Source organism: Crotalus tigris, unplaced genomic scaffold (assembly GCF_016545835.1).
Source record: "Crotalus tigris isolate CLP2741 ecotype Arizona unplaced genomic scaffold, ASM1654583v1 scf7180000017644.4837335, whole genome shotgun sequence".
Lineage (NCBI taxonomy): Eukaryota > Metazoa > Chordata > Lepidosauria > Squamata > Viperidae > Crotalus > Crotalus tigris.
In genome coordinates this window covers 383256-403186 of record NW_024096536.1, presented here as the reverse complement: position 1 = coordinate 403186, position 19931 = coordinate 383256, and the positions used below count along the sequence as shown (strand labels likewise).

General features: G+C 38.0%; 2 protein-coding genes across 6 annotated transcripts in view; one reads left to right on the top strand and one right to left on the bottom strand.

Annotated features, from left to right (window-relative positions):
- GTPBP1 (GTP binding protein 1) overlaps positions 1 to 7417 on the bottom strand; it is a 31830-nt gene extending 24413 nt beyond the window's left edge. Inside the window, exons 1-4 of one of the 2 annotated variants that reach the window (XM_039335470.1) lie at positions 7152 to 7417; positions 5830 to 5941; positions 4404 to 4584; positions 1108 to 1456 (exon numbers count right to left, since the gene is read on the bottom strand). In XM_039335470.1, the coding sequence (XP_039191404.1) occupies positions 1108 to 1456; positions 4404 to 4584; positions 5830 to 5941; positions 7152 to 7376 (867 nt within the window). In that variant the 5' untranslated portion in view covers positions 7377 to 7417. The remainder of the gene's footprint in view (positions 1 to 1107; positions 1457 to 4403; positions 4585 to 5829; positions 5942 to 7151) is intronic. The other variant, XM_039335471.1, reaches the window with a different exon arrangement.
- Positions 7011 to 19739, top strand: JOSD1 (Josephin domain containing 1). 4 transcript variants are annotated; one of them, XM_039335474.1, is made up of 8 exons: positions 7011 to 7028; positions 8092 to 8160; positions 9442 to 9496; positions 10374 to 10724; positions 11399 to 12220; positions 15431 to 15559; positions 15666 to 15860; positions 17449 to 19739. In XM_039335474.1, the coding sequence occupies exons 5-8, from the start codon at positions 12036 to 12038 to the stop codon at positions 17546 to 17548; spliced, it is 609 nt and encodes a 202-aa protein (XP_039191408.1). In that variant the 5' UTR covers positions 7011 to 7028; positions 8092 to 8160; positions 9442 to 9496; positions 10374 to 10724; positions 11399 to 12035; the 3' UTR covers positions 17549 to 19739. The 4 variants fall into 4 exon arrangements, with proteins under 4 accessions (XP_039191408.1, XP_039191407.1, XP_039191409.1 ...); XM_039335473.1 differs by lacking the exon at positions 7011 to 7028 and having other exon boundaries at positions 7621 to 8160; XM_039335475.1 differs by lacking the exon at positions 7011 to 7028 and having other exon boundaries at positions 7621 to 8160; positions 10374 to 10824.
- The last annotated feature ends 192 nt before the right edge of the window (positions 19740 to 19931 follow it).

Here is a 19931-nt window from a genome sequence, read left to right as displayed (position 1 = left end):
CAAGGTTCATTCAGTTGGGGAAAGTAATAACCTATAAAAACTTATTAGATGAGAAAGGAGAATTAAAATCGAGGAAAAATCTTCAGGATGCAGGGATAGAATTAGAATGGTGGGCATATCTCCAACTACAAGCAAAATATAGGAAAGACAAAAAAGAGTGGGGTATGAAAATAGAACCCACAGAACTAGATAAAATATTATTAGGTCCCGAGGATAAAATGATTAAAAAATATATCACTTTCTCTTAAACTAGGCAATGTATGGAGAACAGGTCAAGGAGACTATGCTAATTTGGAGTAGAGATTTTGGTTTCAGTATCGACCTGCATATTTGGCAAGAACTGTGGGAAAGAAATAGGAAACTCACTCTAGCTACCTCATATAAGGAAAGTCTTTACAAGATGTTCTATAGATGGCACTTCCCACCTGTAAGGTTAGCCAAAATACGTTCAGATATCTCACCCTTATGCTGGAAATGTAAATCAGCAATAGGATCATATTACCATATGTGGTGGGAATGTCCAAAGGCTCGTGAGTATTGGAACAGGACACGAAGTTGGTTGAAAGATATATTAATATTGGACTTAAGAGTTAAAACCTGAACTCTTCTTGTTGGGAATAACTACAGAGAAATACAATAAGGGAACAATCTACTTGCTGTTACACATCTTGACTGCAGCTAGGCTTGCATTTGCGCAAAAATGGAAGAGCAAAGAAATTCCTACAGAGGAAGAGCTACTATATAAAATATTAGCATGTGCGGAAATGGACAGGCTCACAATGGTATTGAAAGACAAATGTGGATCAGTTTATTTCGAAACCTGGGCTAAATTTTACCGCTGGAGGGATTTGAGGACAGTTGGGATTAAAGACTAGTGTTAAGATAGAAATATGTTATTTTAGAATAAGTACTGTATATAAAATTTAGATGTATATCTAGAGATGAAGAATCGATTGTAAAATGTGGAATATTTTGATAAGAATATATATACTGGAATGTCACATTATATCCAATGTTTTTTAATAAAATTTTGTAAAAAAAATATATTAAAAAAGAAAAAGGGCTGCTTCACCACAACCCCCTTCCCCTACAACTAGCATTGCTTACCATTAGCATGCAAAAATCAGGGAGATGCCCAGTCATGCCAAAGACTGTAGTCTTCAAGTACTTCTCATGCCCAGCCAGATCAATGAAGGTTATGACTTTTGTTGATTTCTCACAAATCTTGGTCCACTCCAAACTCCCACCGTGGCTGTCAGGCTTGTTCACAACATTGCCTTCGCTGTCGAAGCCCAAAATGTCATTGCCCACACTGCTGGTACGGCCTGACTCAATCTCATGCTTGTGGCGAAAAAGTTTTTGCCGAGCAAAACCACGTCCATTGTCCAGTTCGCCATGGGTAAGAACACCCAGCAAAGTGCTCTTCCCAGCATCCACATTGCCAACCACCGCTACCCTACAGGAAGGCAAAAGAAAGTGATAAATTTCTTCGACTTCAATGCAACAATTGGAATCAATTTCCTCCTGTCACTATAAAATGAAAATCAGCAGCATATTCAAAATGTTGAAATAAATATTTTAAGAGCCACTTCATACGGTTCCAATCACCAGTTTCTAGATCATATAAAACATAAACAACTAAGACTAAGAAAAAAGGAGGGAAAAGTCCCCAGTGCCGTAGTTAGAACATTGAAATCTCACAAGGATGTGCACAATGACATAATTAGTACAAAACTATTTCCCAAATACCAGTGTCTTCAATCAAACCTAAATCCAACACAATGAAAATGTCCTAGGGTTACAATTTCTGTCTTACAACTCTTCAGAGCTAGCACAACTGCTAAAAAACCACCATGTATAATGCTATAAGTAACATATGGTCTGCAGCATACCAAACTATATAATGAGATACTGAAATTGATCATTCAGTAGCAGTTATTACATTTACATCTTGCTTTTTCTCATCAGAGTATTCCTCTAATTTTATCCATCAGCAACAGTGAGGTAGATTGAGATTAGCTGGAGTGATATAACAAACAAGTCACCAAGTTACTTTCTTGAATCGCTGACCCAATTTCTGTATCTTAATGCCTAACTCTGCTATTGCTGAAAGTGGATATGAGGAGAGATGGGGAAGGAGAAAATTTGAATCAGAGCTTGATTCAAAAATTTATAAATTTGAAAAAAAAAGATAGCCAACAAACTTCAAGAACTTGAATATATCCATCAGACCTGGAACTAAGTTCAAAGCAGGAAACTGTGAATTCAGAAAAGCATATTCCCTTTTGGAAATTAGATATTCCTGCATGACCCTTCTCAATCTGAGTCTTCCTGCTAGCAATGTTGGACTACAATTCTCATTATTAATTAGGCCTTCTGGAAGTTATACAGGTAGTCCTCAACTTACAACCACAATTGAGCCCAAAATTTCTATTGCAAAGCAGGACAGTTACTAAGTGAATTTTGCTCCATGTAACAACCTTTGTTGCCATAGTTGTTAAGTAACTCCAGGACTTTTTTTCTCATAGAACGCCCAGAACGAAATTCCGGCACCTTTTTTGGATGGAACCTTGTAGGATAGGCAAGGCAGGTTGTATGACATGTGTGAGTTCTGGCACCTTTTTTTTTTTAAAGGAAAAAAGCACTAAGTAAATCACTGCAGTTGTTAAGTTAGTAACATGGTTGTTAAATGAATCTGGCTTCCCCATTGACTTTGCTTGTCAAAAGGTCACAAAAGGTGATCACATAACCCTGGGATGCTGCAAGAGGAGCAAAATGGTCATAAGTCACTTTTTTCAGGGCCATTATAACTTCAAACAGTCATTAAACAAATGGTTGTAAGCTGCGGACTATTTGTAATACAACACATCCTAAAGGCTATAGGATAAAAGAGACTGCTCTCACAATGTAGGAAACACAAGGGATTTTTATTATTAGGACATTTTCCTTTCACAGATACTGAATCACTAACATCATGGCCAAATCCTTAAACAAGCTGGACTGTTTTCTTTCTTGACTGCCTATTACACAATGTGAACATACTGTATAAGTACATATTCCAGAGTCCCTACTGTATATAACTGGCACATGGCATGTTAGTCCTGTACCTATCTACAAATTTTTTACATTGACAATCATAATGGCAACCTGAGTGAACCACATCACTTACAGATGCCCTGCAGATCTTAAGAACATCTCAAAAATGCTGTCCTGACCCTTCAATTAGCTATAAGTTTTTAAAAGGATGGATTCAATGCAGTGTTATACTCATCAAGGAAACAGCTCATTGAATGATTTGCACAGAGCTAGTATAGTCAACCTTTGCTAACCTTAAGAACTAAATGGGTCATACTTATTTAGTACTTGGTTGAGAGATCATCACAGGAGTCCGGAACTGTGGTGAGAAGACTATAGCAGCCCAAAATGAAAGCAGTAGTGACCCACTTCTATACTGTGACCAAGTAAACAACTTGCACATATTCATGAAGTCTCTAGAAATCAATCTGAATTTATAACTTTGCTTTTTAATGTGTACATCAACATTATATGTTTTAAAGATACTCCATTAACCATATACATTTTAGAGGCAAAGGATGAAAGAGATTGTATAAATAGCATTTGCCAATGAATTGGAAATTAGAATGGAGTTGGAAGAAATTCTTAAGTATATTCCAAGTTCCTACTATATTTCCATAAAGCTAATAAGAATGGCATAAGTTTTTCATCTTGATACTCACCAAGTACTATTAAACAAAACTGGAAAAATATTTCCAGTTCTTAAGCGTCAGGATCAAATTTCAAGAGCTGCTATGTGCCAACTGAGTAAAGATAAGAAAAAGGTGAACAACTTAAGACACCAGTATCAACTTTTAATCTGAAAATCCAGATTCATGGAATGCTTCCAAATGTGTTTAAACTCTCATCATGAGCATATTTTCATGATCTGGTTCATACATAATACTGGTTTGTTGAGTGGCTGAGCTCACCAGAACACTATATCCAAACCAAATAAACTACATTTTAGTTTAATATGCTGTGTCTATCCACGGTAAAAAATAATTCCTGTCCCAGAGCATAAATATATAAGACAGTTTAAGACAGATTAACTTAGTTGAAAAATCTATAAAGAAAGTAAATGTTTGCCTTTTGTTGGATATGAAAAATACAACTTGCAATGTTCTAATGATAATAACAAGGAAATTGCCATCCAGACACTTCTTTATAAGAATATATACTCTTAGTCCCAACCATAAGTTCTATGCATAGCGTGAAGGAGAGAAAAAATTAATGACACCAAGTTACTTCCATAGTCAAACCAGAGTTACCAGCTTTCTGCCATTACTAGTACAAGCTGTAGCAGCAGATATCGTGTTGACTAAGAAAGCCTCCATATCTCTTCTTACCTGACCTCTAGGAAATCGTTGTCACCCACACGTTTCCGTACCAAATAATCACGCACTTTGCCTCCTGCTTCTTGGTGCTCTCGCAAGAGAATTACATCAGCATCTATTTGTTCTGCCATGCTCTTCACTGTGGCATAGGAAGCTTCCATGTCTCCATCACTAAGCCCATAGTCAGTCCCATCTAATAAAGCATTAGGAAGGAAGGAGAAAAGGTTACATGAACTTATTGTAACAGATTTAGTTTGCCCCTCCTGTTTTAATAGATTAGCCAAGGGAATTCTATTATTTAAAAAAAAGATTATATACTTAAAGGGCATTGATTAAAACAGGCAAGATGATGGTAGAAGAATAAAAAATCAAATTTTATTCCAAATGCTTATAGAGTCACTTGACAGTAAGGTGCATGGTATATAAATTTAATAAATAAAAGCATATAAAAACAATCTGTAGGACATGGAGGTACGTGACCTGGGAGGGGTAAGTACATATTTCACTGATATAACCTCCCATTCTTTCCTTTTTCATTCATTTTTTCTACCAGCAGAATACTAATCCACCCAAACACACATAGTTGCATTTCTATGCAGCCCTTGTTTATCTGATGTATCAGAGGGAAAAGGAGTTTAGAGGCCACATGCAATCCTAAAATTACAGATCACACCCTCCAATTGGGCAAGAAATACCTCTGTATTACAGGTAGTCCTTGACTTACAACCATTCATTTAGTGACAGTTTGAAGTTATGTCACTGAAAAAAGTGACTTATTTTTCACACTAATGACCGTTGCAGCATCCCCATGGTCACATGATCAAAATTCAGATGCTTAGCAACTGATTCATATTTATGATGGTTACAGTGTCCTGGAGTCAGTGGGTTCATCTTTTGTGACCTCCTGACAAGCAAAGTCAATGAGGAAGCCAGATTCACTTAATTATGTTACTAATTTAACTGCAGTGATTCACTTAAAATTGTGGCAAGAAAGGTCATAAAATGGGGTAAAACTCACTTAACTTGAATTCACTTGGCAACAGAAATTTTTGGCTCAATTGTGGTCGTAAATTGAGGAGTCCCTGTATTGTTTTCATTTTATACGGATATTCTGAACATCCTTTATCAAAAAGCAGCACATTATTTCTATACATACACTGTTCATAAAGGATAGTATTCCAGTTTTGTTCAGGGAGAAAATATGAACATTGATGATTGATTTGTAACTAATAATTAGTTGGCACTGACAACTGAAAATGGTGCTTGTTTTTATGGTGTGGTTTAGCACTAGCTAGATGGGAAGATGAGAAAGTCATCTTGTTCTATTAGAGAAGAAGATACTTATTATATATTAGCCTTTCTTTTTCCCAAGCATAATCAATTGAGCTACTTCTGCAAAATCACTGCTATTTCTTTAAAGCTCACATAAAGTACTTACCTGACCCTTGACCAATAACATAGATGGTCTCTCCACATCCTTCATCCATCCTCTCCCACATCTGTCGGAGTAAACTATCATACTGTTCGGATGTTGGGCTCACCATTACTAGCTAAACAGAGAGAGTGGGCATTTGCTTTTTATTAACTATGTCAAGAACAAGTTATTTCTCCTAACATATTGTTTTACTCAATTACAATTCAGTGAACAAATACATCAAACAATACAGTTAAAACAATATTCAAACAATATATCACAAGTTTCTGTTAAACTCTTCCTAAGTCTCTTTGATGAATGCCCCTTAAAATAATTATTCATTTGAATGGTATTGCTTTCAGACAGAAGGAAATAAATGAAGAAAAAGAATGATAAAATAAAAATACCCAGTTATACTACTTAATGAGGAAATATTAAAATGATTATTTTAATATCTGAAATTGACTTCATTTTCATATACTGTATTTACATTATGAGGAATAAAGTTTAAGTCTGCTGCTTCTGATATGGTATAATAATATATCCAATATTTTATCATATTTCACAGTATACATAACCATTCCAACATTTTAACAATAGTTTCTATTTACCTAGATGTGCAAAGTTCACTACAGCATAGCAACAGAAGTCTGATCTGTCAGTATATTATTAGATTACACAAATAGTGAAAATTGCTCAGATTCCATCTCTCTCCAATCCATTACATAACCCTGCCCAGCAAATTAATAAACATTGAGGTGCTAGAACCAATTCTTTGATTAGAAAAATGCAATATTAAAATAGATACCCAAATGTCTATAGACCTAACTATACCTCAACTTTAAAACAAGGAGTGAACATATTAGAAAATATTTAAACAAGGTTACAATTCTAAAGTTGTTTGCAGAAGAGTCCCACATTTTCCTTATTTATGGGAAAACTCATTCAGGAGTACCATACATGTATTAACTTTCTGAATCAAGACACGTGCCACGGGTGAATGCCACGTACTCCGACTCAGATCCCGCGAAGCACTCTTTATTACACCCTCGTAAGTATTTTCTTTCAGAGACACGCGTCTCACAGTTATTATTCGTGACAAGGGTAGAAGAAGCCAACCTTTTATTATCTCCAAGCAAATTCACCTACAATATATTAGTGAAGCGACGCCGAATGAAGTTCCCGAAAAGACTATCAGAACAAGGACCGACCCGGTGTTAATGGTAAGAGAGGGAACCGCTCAAATAAACGACTGAGACGGCCAAAGGAGCGAGACCCGGAGTAGTCACAGCCGACCTCATCTCCTCCGGCCGTCTCAGCTTTCCTCCACAGCTTTCCAGGCCTACCTTGCTGGTAAGATCGAGCTCCGGCTCTCCATTGAGCAGCTCGCCGTCCTCGCTGCAGTCAACTTCTGGGACGCCGCCGTGAGGCCCGGAGAAAGCCGCCACTGTCCCACCGTGAGCCACGGGCTCTGGGGCGAACATCGAGGCCGGCACTGGCGAGCCCCCCACCGGAGAGCGACTCCTTTCCGTCGCCATCTTGGCAGTGCCAGCCTCCTTCCCCGGCCTCATTAGTATAAACGCCGCCCACTCGCGCGAAAATTACTTTCAAGAAGCCAGCAGGGCTTCTCTTAGCGTCCACCCAAACAGGTGGTTCAGTCATTTTAGTTCTTCGCCCACCAATCAGGGAGTAGAGCCGTCAATAATCTTTACTGTATTGCTATGACGACCGCGTTAGAATCGATTAATATGTATGAGCCACGCCTCTTTCGAATATTTTCTTTCCGCTTCTTTTCAGGCTGGAAGGAGACAGCAAGCGGGCGGCGGCGGTCTTGGTTTGGTTTATGAATGTCGCCTAGAAACTCGAGAAAAGCACATTGCTAAGCGTGTCCCCCTTGGCGGCTGGGACAAACATAGAGGCTTCCCAATCCTGTTTTTAAAGGATTTAATTTAAAGAAACTGGAAGAGGCCGAGCCTTCACCAATCATTGCCCGTAGCTTAGACCGAGCCAGTTAGAGGAGAGAAGGGTCGATAAGAAAGCTACCTGTCTTAGCGAAAGCCAATACACTTGGAAACCCTTCTACAGTACTGTGTGGTTAAATGGGATTTCTCCTCCTCTGTTTACCAGTTGTTTCGTCCGGGATAGTGTCTGTCAAAAATCGGGGATGGAGGCTCCCTGTCCAGAGATACTCTTATCCTACCAGTAGCAACAGAGGTTTCTCGTAACTTTTAACTCTGGCAGAAAAAAAAAAATCTCTATTGTACGATACATGCCTTTGTTTTGCAGCCTCGTTGATTTGGTAGAGATGCCGTTGGGATCTATCTGAATTTGGAAGTGAAATGTTTATCCATAGAAGTAAGTAATCCTATAATCTCAAGATCTCTTGTTAGCCAAAGTGCGTGGCAAATGTTTTTGTGCAAATGCAGCCCTAGAGACTATGTTCCATTGTGAAGCCTGTTGTCTGTTATCTGCTCCAAATTGATATGTTTATGTAATGAAGCAGGGATCCATGACTTGACAACCCAGAATCAGATGATGGTATCATTTGGTGATTCCCCTCCCCATACTGTATACAAGAACAGATGTTTCTTGGTAATGGGAAGACTGCTGCAAGGATTTTCCACCGCACCAGTTCTCAGAAAACAAAAACAGGAAACATCTAATTTAGTAGTTATATCTGAAACATGTTTCATAGTTTAGGTTTACCATTTTTTCCCCTGCCAGCGTTAGGGTTAGTGAAGGTTGTGGGATCTTCATCTCTGGAGATTTTTAAGAGGATGAGTAGCCACTTCTTGAGGAGAACTAATAAACTTCACTGTGGTTCAGAATATAAAAAATTGTGTAATTCTTTTTCAAGTTCCTTTTATTACTAAAGTCAAATATGTAGAAAAATGTATGACATATCAATATTTTGCACTCAACTACAGTCAGCATTTTTGTTTTCAGTTCCCATTTTTTAAAAATCAACACTTTCATATGGAAGAAAGTACAGTAAATCCACACAATATTTTCTGAAGCAGAATATAATGTCATGTTTATGAAATGTATTATATATGGGTAGATAATGGAAAAACAAACTTTTAGTCAAGTGATGAATCCGAAATTACTTTGGAGTTCCCAGTTTTTTAACAGAAAATGAGCAGTAAGATCTGATAAGAATGGCATGAGATATAGGATCTTTTCAGCACTTGGATAAACATTGACTATCTTTATTCCCAAAGTAATTTTGGATGTATGTTGATAGAAATCTTTGTTCTGATGTCAGGCAGCAAGATCCCGTCATAATTGTGATACACTGGCCCTTTCTCCAATAGCCATTTTATAGTAGCACCATAATGCCCTGTCAACCTCTTGGTTCCTCCTTGATCAGAAAAGGCTAGACTCATTTTATTACAACTTCTTTATTTTAATAACATTCAATAGTTATTTTTTATATGGCATACAAGTGATTTTTCCCTTAAAAACCTGATTTTGCCCTGTCACAGCTTGGGAGCTCCATTGTTTTATTCCTGAAAGAAGGGGTAAATTTTGCAGTTGTGTACTTGCTCAGTTTCAAAATGGCATTAGGTGAGATGCAACATCCCTGCTTTTTGTTATGTGTTTGTTTGTTTTATTTATATTCCACCTTTTTTTTAGGATCTCAAAGTGGTATATATCATCCTCTCCCCTTGCTGCACAACAATATTGTGAGGTAGGTCAGGCTGAGAGGAAAACTCAACTCAAAATTACAGTGAGCTTCTATGGTTCTGGGTGGTTCTCCCCATGACAGTCCACTCCTTAATCACTATACTAACTTGCTTTGTATGTTATAGATTATAGAACACTAAAATGAGGACTAATGAGCCTGTGTTATTTATAATTATGTATTATTTATCAGTTTCAGCCAGTCCCTCACCTACTTAATCATTAAGAGTCAAAGGGCTTTCTGGGTATTTGTTTCATCCAGATTTATAGATGTCTCCTTGCAGTTACCTAGTTATCTGTCCAAATATGAATCTAGCACTATTCAGTTAATTAAAATAGAGATACATACACTTTTAGAATAAGTCACTTTCCCATTGTGCTTACTGTCAAGTTATTTTTTATTTTGTAAGAGGTTCAAATGGTGCATGGGATGGTCAAGCAAACTGATCTAGAAGCCAGATGCTGCAGAACTGTGCAGTTGCCACACCCAATACTTTCCTAGTGCAGTTCTCCCATTGTGGATGACTGATGGTACTTTGAAGGGAAATGATAGAAATCCAGAGAAAACCAATCCTGCCTTTATAATGAGGTACTCCCAAATCTGGACAATACAGTTGGGCAGGGAATTGTAAAAGGCAACAAAGAGACTGATAGAGTAGAAGGTGTAGTAGCCACCCATTCTTATAATGGAAATATTTTATGGTAACGAGGAAGGCGGATGATGCTTTAAATTAATAGCTACACACATGAGGACGTTGCTCATTAAAGATAAAGGAATTCCAGTACATGAGGAGACGATCAGATTAAAAACAGAGTGGTGTGTACATGCATAATCTTTTATGGAGCTCAGGAAGGACTAATTCCCATTTTTATCTTCATTCTAGCCACGCTCTGAAACGAGCCCATAAAGGAATATCATAATCCAAACGGAATTCCTGATATAGCAGACTCTGTCTACATGAAATGCAGATTGGTGGCCTGAGTCCTCCAATAGCCTGCGATAGGCAGAATTCAATTTACACAGACCACCGTCCAGCGACGAACAGCGGCCACCCTCCAGCAGGCAGATGGAAACTGGACGGTCTCTGACATCAGGAGCCCTGACGCTCGCGACGTAAGGCTGCGGTGGGGCCGAGCGAGCGTTGGCGCGACGGGCTAGGACTTCGTGCAGGGCTGCGCATGCGCCGCCTGGTAGTGGCTGTTGGTCCAAGAAGGCTGGGGCTGCTACCTAGAAGGTGAGTAGAGCCTCGGGACGATCGGACTAAGCTCGCGAAAGAGGGCCGTTCCCGTTCCCTTCCGGCGGGGAGCCTGGTTCTTGGGTTTGGAAGAAGGCGGGTAAATCTCTGGGGTTGTTTGGGTAGGGGAATTCTGTCCCCAGCGTCCCCCGGTCGGTCGCCGTCCTCGCGGGTAGTGGGGGGTCTCGATTAGGTCCAAGCATGGCAGGCATCTAGCTCCACCGCCGCCGCCGCCCTTATTTTCCTCTGGAAGGAGGGACTTTCCTGAGCTTTGGTTTGCCCACCTTGAGAAAGCGAGGGGCGCTTTGAAGGGCCTGCTGGCTTTACCACTGCGGTCTGGAGAGGACAAGCCAGAATTGCTGGGATTGTAAACACCCAGTCCCCTCCGCGGCTACGCACGCTTGAACCACACGTAGGCTCTGGAGGCTTTTTCTTCTGACAGCGCGTGACAGCTTGTCGTGGTAAAGGATCCAAAAGTGTTGGTTGATTGAGAGCTTTCAGAGGGTGGTTCTTGGCTAGAAAAACGCAGGCCTTGAATCTTTGTGTGTTAGTTCGGGAGTATTTCTGGCTTGAGAAGCCTATTGGGAGCTGTTTAAAAATTGATGCTCCTTGCCAGCGCGCTACAATAATGAGCAAAATCCTATGCCTAATTGAATATTTTCTTTCTCCATCAGGAATACAAGGACAGGCAAGGAATCTTTGCTTATCAAAGGTGGATCAGTTGCTTTTTATTTTCCTCCTATCTTGGGAGAAGTAGCATCTTCCTTGCCTTTTGATTTCTGTGTTTTGGAGGCCTTTTAACTCTTTCCAGAATGCAGAGATGCACTTGATACTTTCCTTGGGGGCCTGGTGTTGTTTATGAACAGTAATAAAAGCCTGGGCTTGCTTGATTTCAGACTGTCTCTTCCTATATTGGGGAAAGAGGTGGGCCGTGGATCTTGGCTTTACAGTCATCATTAACCAAAAGAAATGGAGGAGAAGGAGCGATGTGATCAATTCAGTCTGACACTCCTATGCTAAATTATCTCAAACAATTTTTCAAGGGAAAAATCAGAGGAGAAGAGAACAATATACTAAAAGCAATTTCTTCAAGTTAAAGAAGCAAGTAGGAGAATGGTAGAAGAATGGTTCAAATTTTGAAGTTGCTTTTGCAGCTATCAAATAAAGACAACAATTGAAATCAACTGCCGGTCTATTATTTTGCTCAAGTTGTCTATAAAGAAAAGGGCAGTTCGCTCTTTGTTTCTTTTGTACAAAAAGAACCTTCAGAAACATTATCTCCAATCTTCACATCAACACCACTTTAAAAAAATGAGTTGCGTACCATGGAAAGGTGACAAAACAAAATCGGAATCGCCAGAAACGCCACAGGTGATGCCAGTGCACATTTATCATGAAAAACAACGCAGAGAGTTATGTGCCCTCCATGCTCTCAATAATGTCTTCCAGGACAGCAATGCCTTTACACGAGACACATTACAGGACATTTTCCAGAGGTAGGAAAAATGGTTTTGTCATATTACTGTGACTAGAGCTTTTGAAAGTCTAGATTTTATAGTGATTTTCTGATGTTTTATTATTAAGCTCTTCTACTATTCAGTTCACTTTGATCTTTGTAAATAAGTCTACCTGCCTGTCTTAACTTCAGACAAAGAAGTAAAATCCAGTTAGGATACATTACACATTTTTAATATAAAGAATGTAATGAATGAGTCAATAGTTAGGTAAGATTTTCTGTTACAGGGAATCGATACCAGTTCATGATATAAAATTCACCTCTAACTATTAAGCATTTGGTGGCCCATAGTCCATTAAGCTTCTGCTGGCAAAGTTAATCAGCAGGTCTGCATGTGTTCCTGCCTTTCCTGTCCCATTTTGACTGCAAGGGTTCCTGTCAAGTGCCTAAGACATCTGTCTTTGTGATTTATACATGAAATAAAAGCTATGAAAAAGCAATTGTCAGTTTAATATCTATATGCTACTAAAACTCTCTTTATGATCTTTAATTGGGTGAAACTGTGCATAATAGAGCAACAGTTTTTAAATGAAGATAACTCAAATGGGCTAACTTACAGAATATGTCCAGAATCTACAACTTGTGACTCCCAAGGAATGAAATTTGGGGAAGTTGTAGTTGCTTCAGTGCTACTGGCTGCCGCTGCACTGCTGAGCTACTGCTGCAGTCACATGTTCTTCATTTTCAATGTTCTGTGATAGTTTCCCAACCAATCTCACAATCCCCTACTCCCTCCCCCACCCAGCAGCAGCCACTACTGAAAAGGGAAGGGGAAAGAAGAGAGAAAGGAAGATCTCTGATGCTCCTTCCCACAAGAAAACTTAATAGGAGAGCCATCAGGAAGTCAGAAGTCAGTTCTGTTCCCACTGTTTTGCCCACCCTTGTTCATTCTGTTTCTCCGTTTAGGTAAGAAAATATCTCTGAAACAATGACCCAGTGGGAGGCAAATTGTCTAGTTTTTTAAAGGTTGGCTTTAACTGCTAGCATTTTTCTACACAGTAGCTATGACACTGTCACAATTCATCTCTAAAAGGAGCCAGTGATATGTCTATTTTTATATAAGTAACCTAGAAATCATCTTGATGCATGTTAAAATATAGTACCATTGATGTCTTTTTTTTTGAATAGACAAGTCTTTGAGATATTAGTCCAATCCCTTACCTTCCTTAAAGAATTAGAAAGATAGAGAGACTATCTGCTGTCACTCAAGTGCCATTCCTGTCTCTAGGATAAATTGACACTTCCTATGGGACCCATTGAAATACTTACGTGTTAAAACATCTGATTTGCATACAAAACAGTCCAGATTCTTGCAATTACTAGGTAATGCTGAGGAGAACTTCAGATATCCATCTGAATTTCTGCCAGTCAATACTGAACTAGATGAACCATTGGTTGGATAACGCTACTCTCCACATTTTACATTTGATACCAATCTCTAAAGCACTAATAAATAATTTCTGTCCAAAATTGTAATTGCAGATTGGCTTGAGTTGAACAGTTGTGCTCCCAGCTATTTACAAACTTCATTTTTCAAACATTGCTTTATGGCTAGATTTCTTTGTACATTTATAAGAAATAATGTAAATGCATAAAATTATACTTTATATTTTGAAATATGGTAAGTCATTAAAATGAAAACTATAATGCATTTGATTCAATAACTCCTTTCAGTGTTTATATAATGAAGTTTTACCTTATCTGGGCTTTACAAGATTCATTAATAAACAATGCATTAAAAGTTAATTCTTGTGACTTAGTGAATTTTGAATGATAAACTTGGTGAAGTTTATCACTGGTGTGAGTGGGATGGGCTTGTCCCATCAGGGAGAGACAACTTCTCAGATACCCTAGACCCATGCCATGTAGGGCTTTAAAAATAACAGTATCTTGAATTCCATCCAGAAGCAAACTGGTTATAATACAGTTCACACAATAAAGGAGTTACATATGCAGGCCTATTATGCTGCTGCATTCCGGATCAGCTGCAACCTCCAAATATTCTTCAAGGGTAGCCCCATGTAAAGGGTGTTGCAGTTATTTAACAGAGATATGACTAGGACATGAGGGACCATGTGCACAACCTCACAGTCCAGATAAGTGCACAACTGATACACAACATGAAGTTGAGCAAAGGCCCTCCTAGCCATGATTGCCACCTACTCTTTGAGCAAAAGTTGTGAGTCCAGGAGGATGCCCAAGTTGCACACCGGATCTGTCTGGGGAATGCAACCCCATCCATAATTATGATAAACAATTTTATGATCTTTTTTGCCACAATTGCTAAGTGAATCTGGCTTCCCCATTGACTTTTAGATCATGCCTCCAAAGGTTGGGATTTTCTTTTTTTCCTAAAATGTTTTTAAAAGTGTTGTATGCTAAAGTCTTTGTTACAATCATGATATTTATTTAACATTAAGTTTATATTCTTGTTTTAAAACAATTTGCAATCTTGTGTTGCAGGTTTTGTAATATTTTCTGTGTGCTAGCAGTATTTTTTCAAGAAATACTTGAAAATAGGAAAATTACAGACTTATTAATTCATACATGGCAAGAATTTGGAGAGAACAATGCAAAGGTTTGCTCTGCAAGTGCATATTTAAAATGTACTGGCAATTTTTAATAGGAACCTTTATTCAACCTAGCTATCTAAGTACCTCTTTCATATGATTTGGGATAGCAAGATCTTTGTTTCAAGCACTGATACTCTGCAAGGTAATGTCTAGAAGGGTCTTCCCTAATTTTGTCTTTACAGGAAAAAACTTTGTGTAACTTGGTCTATGTTTGTGTAACTGGCTTAAAGTAATCTAGTGAACTGTGTGGTCAAATGGGAACTTGAACTGAGTCTCCACATGATGGCATATTGAGAACTGGAGAGAAATCTGCTTTCTAACTAGCTAATCATTCCTCCATTATCAGTTGAGAAAACTCTTCACATATGAGTCATTAGGATATGGAGAAAGTTTCTACCTTAGGAAATAAATTCTACAGGAGGAAAGCAAACCAGTTGTTGAAGTTTTTGTAACCTTATTCTGCCTTCTTTCAATAAATCTATGTAAAGATTTTTATTGGAAGAATCATGCTTTCTGTGAGATGAGACAGCCAAGAGCTTGACAAGCAAGTACATTAATTATAGTACATTGTCTCACTGTTTCTGTTTATTTATTTGTATTATTTGTTTCATGACTAGGCTATCTCCCAATACCATGGTGACACCACACAAGAAAAGTATGCTGGGGAATGGGAACTATGATGTGAATGTCATCATGGCAGCTCTTCAGACCAAAGGTTATGAAGCAGTTTGGTGGGATAAGCGCAGGTAAACTAATCCAGAGTACAAATTTATTGCCATTAAAAGGAAGAATTTATTTTTTCTTTGATTTAAAAGGAAGAATTTATTTTTTCCTTCCTCTTTCCTTGTTCAGGGATGTTAACGTGATTGCCCTTTCCAATGTCATGGGTTTCATAATAAATCTGCCGTCAAGCCTCTGCTGGGGACCACTGAAACTTCCTCTTAAAAGGCAACATTGGATCTGTGTCCGGGAAGTGGGAGGAACCTACTATAACCTTGACTCCAAACTAAAGGTTCCTGAATGGATTGGTGGTGAAAGTGAGCTCAGGTAGATTGTTTTTGTTAATCTTTGACCTGAGTGCTATCATCTGCATACACTGTGAATTTATCATCTGAATAACATTGTTTGGCTTCAGGCAGTGAAATCTCTGTTCCTTCTCCCCATTAACTCTTCCAAATTAATCAAATGTTCCAACAAAGATAAATGAAATTGTCTCATTTTGGATTCTATTCTTATAGATGTCAAGATAATAAAATAGTTACATTTTTATGTAACTATTTTCACTGCTTATGGCAGATAAAAGTTTTGAACTGAGATACTCAGCTGTTAGGAAATAGTATCAGTTGCTGAATTCAGTAGATTACATTTGAATTAAAATTTGTACAACTCACTGAGCCGAGGTGGCGCAGCAGTTAGAGTGCAGTACTGCAGGCCACTTTAGCTGACTGTGTTCAACAGGTCAGCGGTTCAAATCTCACCGGCTCAAGGTTGACTCAGCCTTCCATCCTTCCGAGGTAGGTAAACTGAGGACCCAGATTGTTGGGGGCAATGTAAATATATACATACATTGCTTACTGGTGTACACCGCTTAGAGAGTGCTTGCACTTAAAGCGGTATATAAGTCTCATAAATAAATAAATAAATAAATAAACTACCTAATGCCAAGATCAAGCCACTAGCAGCAGTTAGATTTTAGACAAGTTAGCATACTAGTTGATTTAGCCTTCAGCAAATTCAAACCACAGCTTTGCTATTTTTGATGTATTTAAAATAGTTTGTTCTCAGGAATATGGAAGGAAATGGCCCATCTGAAAGCATTTGTTTCAAGTAGCAGCTGAATCCAATAAAGTTCCAACAGCAGTGCATGAAGAGCATGCACTGTTCTTCATGCACAAATCAAAGAAGAGAAATCAAAGAAATAGACTTCTTTGATTATTAGTTTATGACTTCTCCCAATAGCATAGGCAATGTGTATTTTTACAGTGACATTTTATAAAGCTCAACAGAGTAACATAACTTTTATGCTTAATGTCTATGAAGATTCTGTCATTCAGGTCATAGTTATCCCAAAGGTGCTTTTTCACAAGGCAACTGGACTTTCTTGTACAAGAAAGTCCAGTTGCCTTGTGAAAAAGCACCTTTGGGATAGCTTTTATGCTTGGTTACCCATAAACTCAATGGTATAAGCAAGCTATTTTTGAGGTAAAATGCACACTGCTGTATTTGATACTGCCAGAAAAAAGCACAATACCATATATCATATTGCAACTCTTGAATTCTTATTCACTATAGAAATTTAAGAACAGCATGAACTTATCAATTGGCAGCAGTCCTATTCTTGTATTTAAAATGATTCTCAATCTCTGAATATATCTTAATGATCTCTTCCATTACCACTTTATTCCATTAACTAGCTCCAGTATATCCAGCAAAAATGTTATCTATGCCTCATTTCATTGATTACTATACTTTCTTCAAGTCTCCATAGCTAGAGAACGTAATAAAAGAGCAACAGGTAGGAGAGTGGAACTTTTCAGAATAGTTTGCATATTCCTAACACTCAGCTGTTTACAAAAATTCCAAAATATACTCAACTTCATTTATGCCTTTTTGTGCTTTCTTTTTATTTCCACAGGAAGTTTTTAAGAAACCAGCTGCAAGGAAAGAACTGTGAACTTCTGCTGGTAGTACCTGAGGAGGTAGAAGTACATCAAAGTTGGAGAGTTGATGCATGACCTGCAAAATATCTTATCTTTGCACTACAGTACTGGTCCTTCTCCCTTCCAACTTCTAATGTCCTGTGATGTGGATAATGAGCACTATTCTCTCCCCAGGAACTTTCCATTATGAAGGTGCAATAAGGCAGTCACAAGGTACTGTCAGGGCCAAATCAGATTATTGAAGCTGGATTTAGGGAAAGAGATGGAAGCCAGTTTTGCATTCTTTCATTATAATGCATAATGAATTAGGAAAGCGGTATTGGAATCCTCTCCATTAAATTCTGATTAGCTTTCTTACCCATCATCCTAAAATACTTTATATTGAATTGTACACTACTGTCTGTATTAGGATGGTTTGTCTCTCCTTCAGGGGAAGTTTGAGGCCAGGCATGTTCCCTTCATATCTACAACTCCCTTCTCTACCAAACTTATGTTGAAGAAATTTGCAAACGGTATGGGTCTCTCAGGAAATTTTAGATACTCTTAGCAATGGTCTGGTGCTTGTGGATTCCCTTTTTAAATAGTAATTGTGCCAAGAATTAGAGGACATATTGACAAAATGGGACCATAATTCTGGAACTCCTATTGGAGTTTGGGGTTTTTCTTTGTCATACTTGACATTTTTGTTGATTTGAATGAAAGAGTGAATAATTTGGGGAGATAATTGATGCTTATTTTTCAAAAACCTCAAGTATTTTTGGTTAGTGGGTCAGGTACAGCCTCTTTTTATTTATCTCGTCTGTCCTGTTAATTCAGGGAAATAATTCACAGAGCAGGGAATATATCAACAGACTTCTTAAGGATGAAATCATGACATAAAAGGAAATTATAGCCAGGTTTTTGTAAGGTAGAAAATTGCTGAAAAGGCAAATGTTAATTTTGTAAGCTATTGTGGGGAACAAATCCAAGGATTAGATTTTTGTTCCTATTTCAGCTGATAATAGCTGAGGTTAAAAAGTTTCTAGGGAAGTTTGATGCGGGTAGATGAAGACTATTTAAAACAGGTAAGCTGAGTTACATTCTTCCATTCCATATGGCAGGAAAACATAATCTCTCTTCTCTTTCCCACTAAATTAGTAAAAGAGCTGAAGATTGGCAGGAACCTTATTAGTTTCCCCTTTCACTTCATCTGTGCCTCATTTATTTTTGTCAGAATTTACCCTGCTGCATTTTTCATTAAGTGTCATTTACATTAGTACTGATATATCAATAGGGCTTATGTTTCCACCATCATCCTGATAAGGTAAGGGCAAAAGTAACTCTTGTGACTGTAAAGGATGCCTTTTGCTTTCTATTCTGAGTGAAAGCGAGATAGACACCTTTCAATTTTGTACTTGAACTCTCCTTTCAATCAAATACTTTGAGGATGACAATGAGATCAAGACAAAACCTGTTTATGATGCCTGGATAATTTGCAGGCCTATACTGGGAAACTGAATTGACTCTTCTCTGCATGTACTACAGTCCAAACAAAATACTTCTAGTTTAATAGAAGCATTCTTTTCTTCTGGACTATACATTCCAGTAGTAAAACCAGCTGACATTTTTACATATACATTTTTCATAAGCAGAACATTAGGCCTGAAGTTCTGCTTCTGACTTGAAGCCATTTTTCTCATGAATTTTAAAAATATCAGCAGTAAAGACTATTCTTTATGCTGACTAAAACAGCACTTTGGAGAGAGCCTGTTTGCATGGAAGCCAATGGACCAGTGCATAATATACAAATACCTTTTAAAAAGTAAAGCTATTTCTTTCCTCTCGGTATATTGATGTCATTGTTCTGCCCATAGGGAAAGTGGTGTGATTCAACAGCTCAGGAAAAGGGAACATATAATCATACACACTTCAGAACCAGAATTATGGCATGAGAGGAGAATAATCAGCCCAGTCCAATTGCTTGGGAATAGAAAAGCCCATGACTGTTTTCTTGCTTGTTTGGTTTTGTTATAGCTTTGTCTTGGGTTTGTTTACAGAGATGTATTTTGTTTAACCAAATATTAAAAATGAGATAACCTTTCCCAATGTGCTGATACTTGTGTGTGAAATTGAGCTGCTGTTTGTAAAAGGTGGAAAAATTGTGCATCTCATAAATTGACTATAACTTACCTTACCAGTCTTTAAGATATTCTACCAGTGAAAAGTTCAGAAGCACACATTATTTTATAAATCTGAAATTGGCCTAATAAAGTTATTGCCCTATTAAGGATTGAAGATTTTTTTCCCCCCATGACCAGCTCAACTATCTTAATTTTTTACAAAGCTATTGATTCAGAGTTGAAGACTTAAAACTCTGCTAGTAGCCTTTTAATGTCCAGTTTGAAAATGTGGCTCAACAGAGAAAACAATTGCCCATATCATTAACTTTTTAGCGTAACATGCAATTAAGCAGAAACTG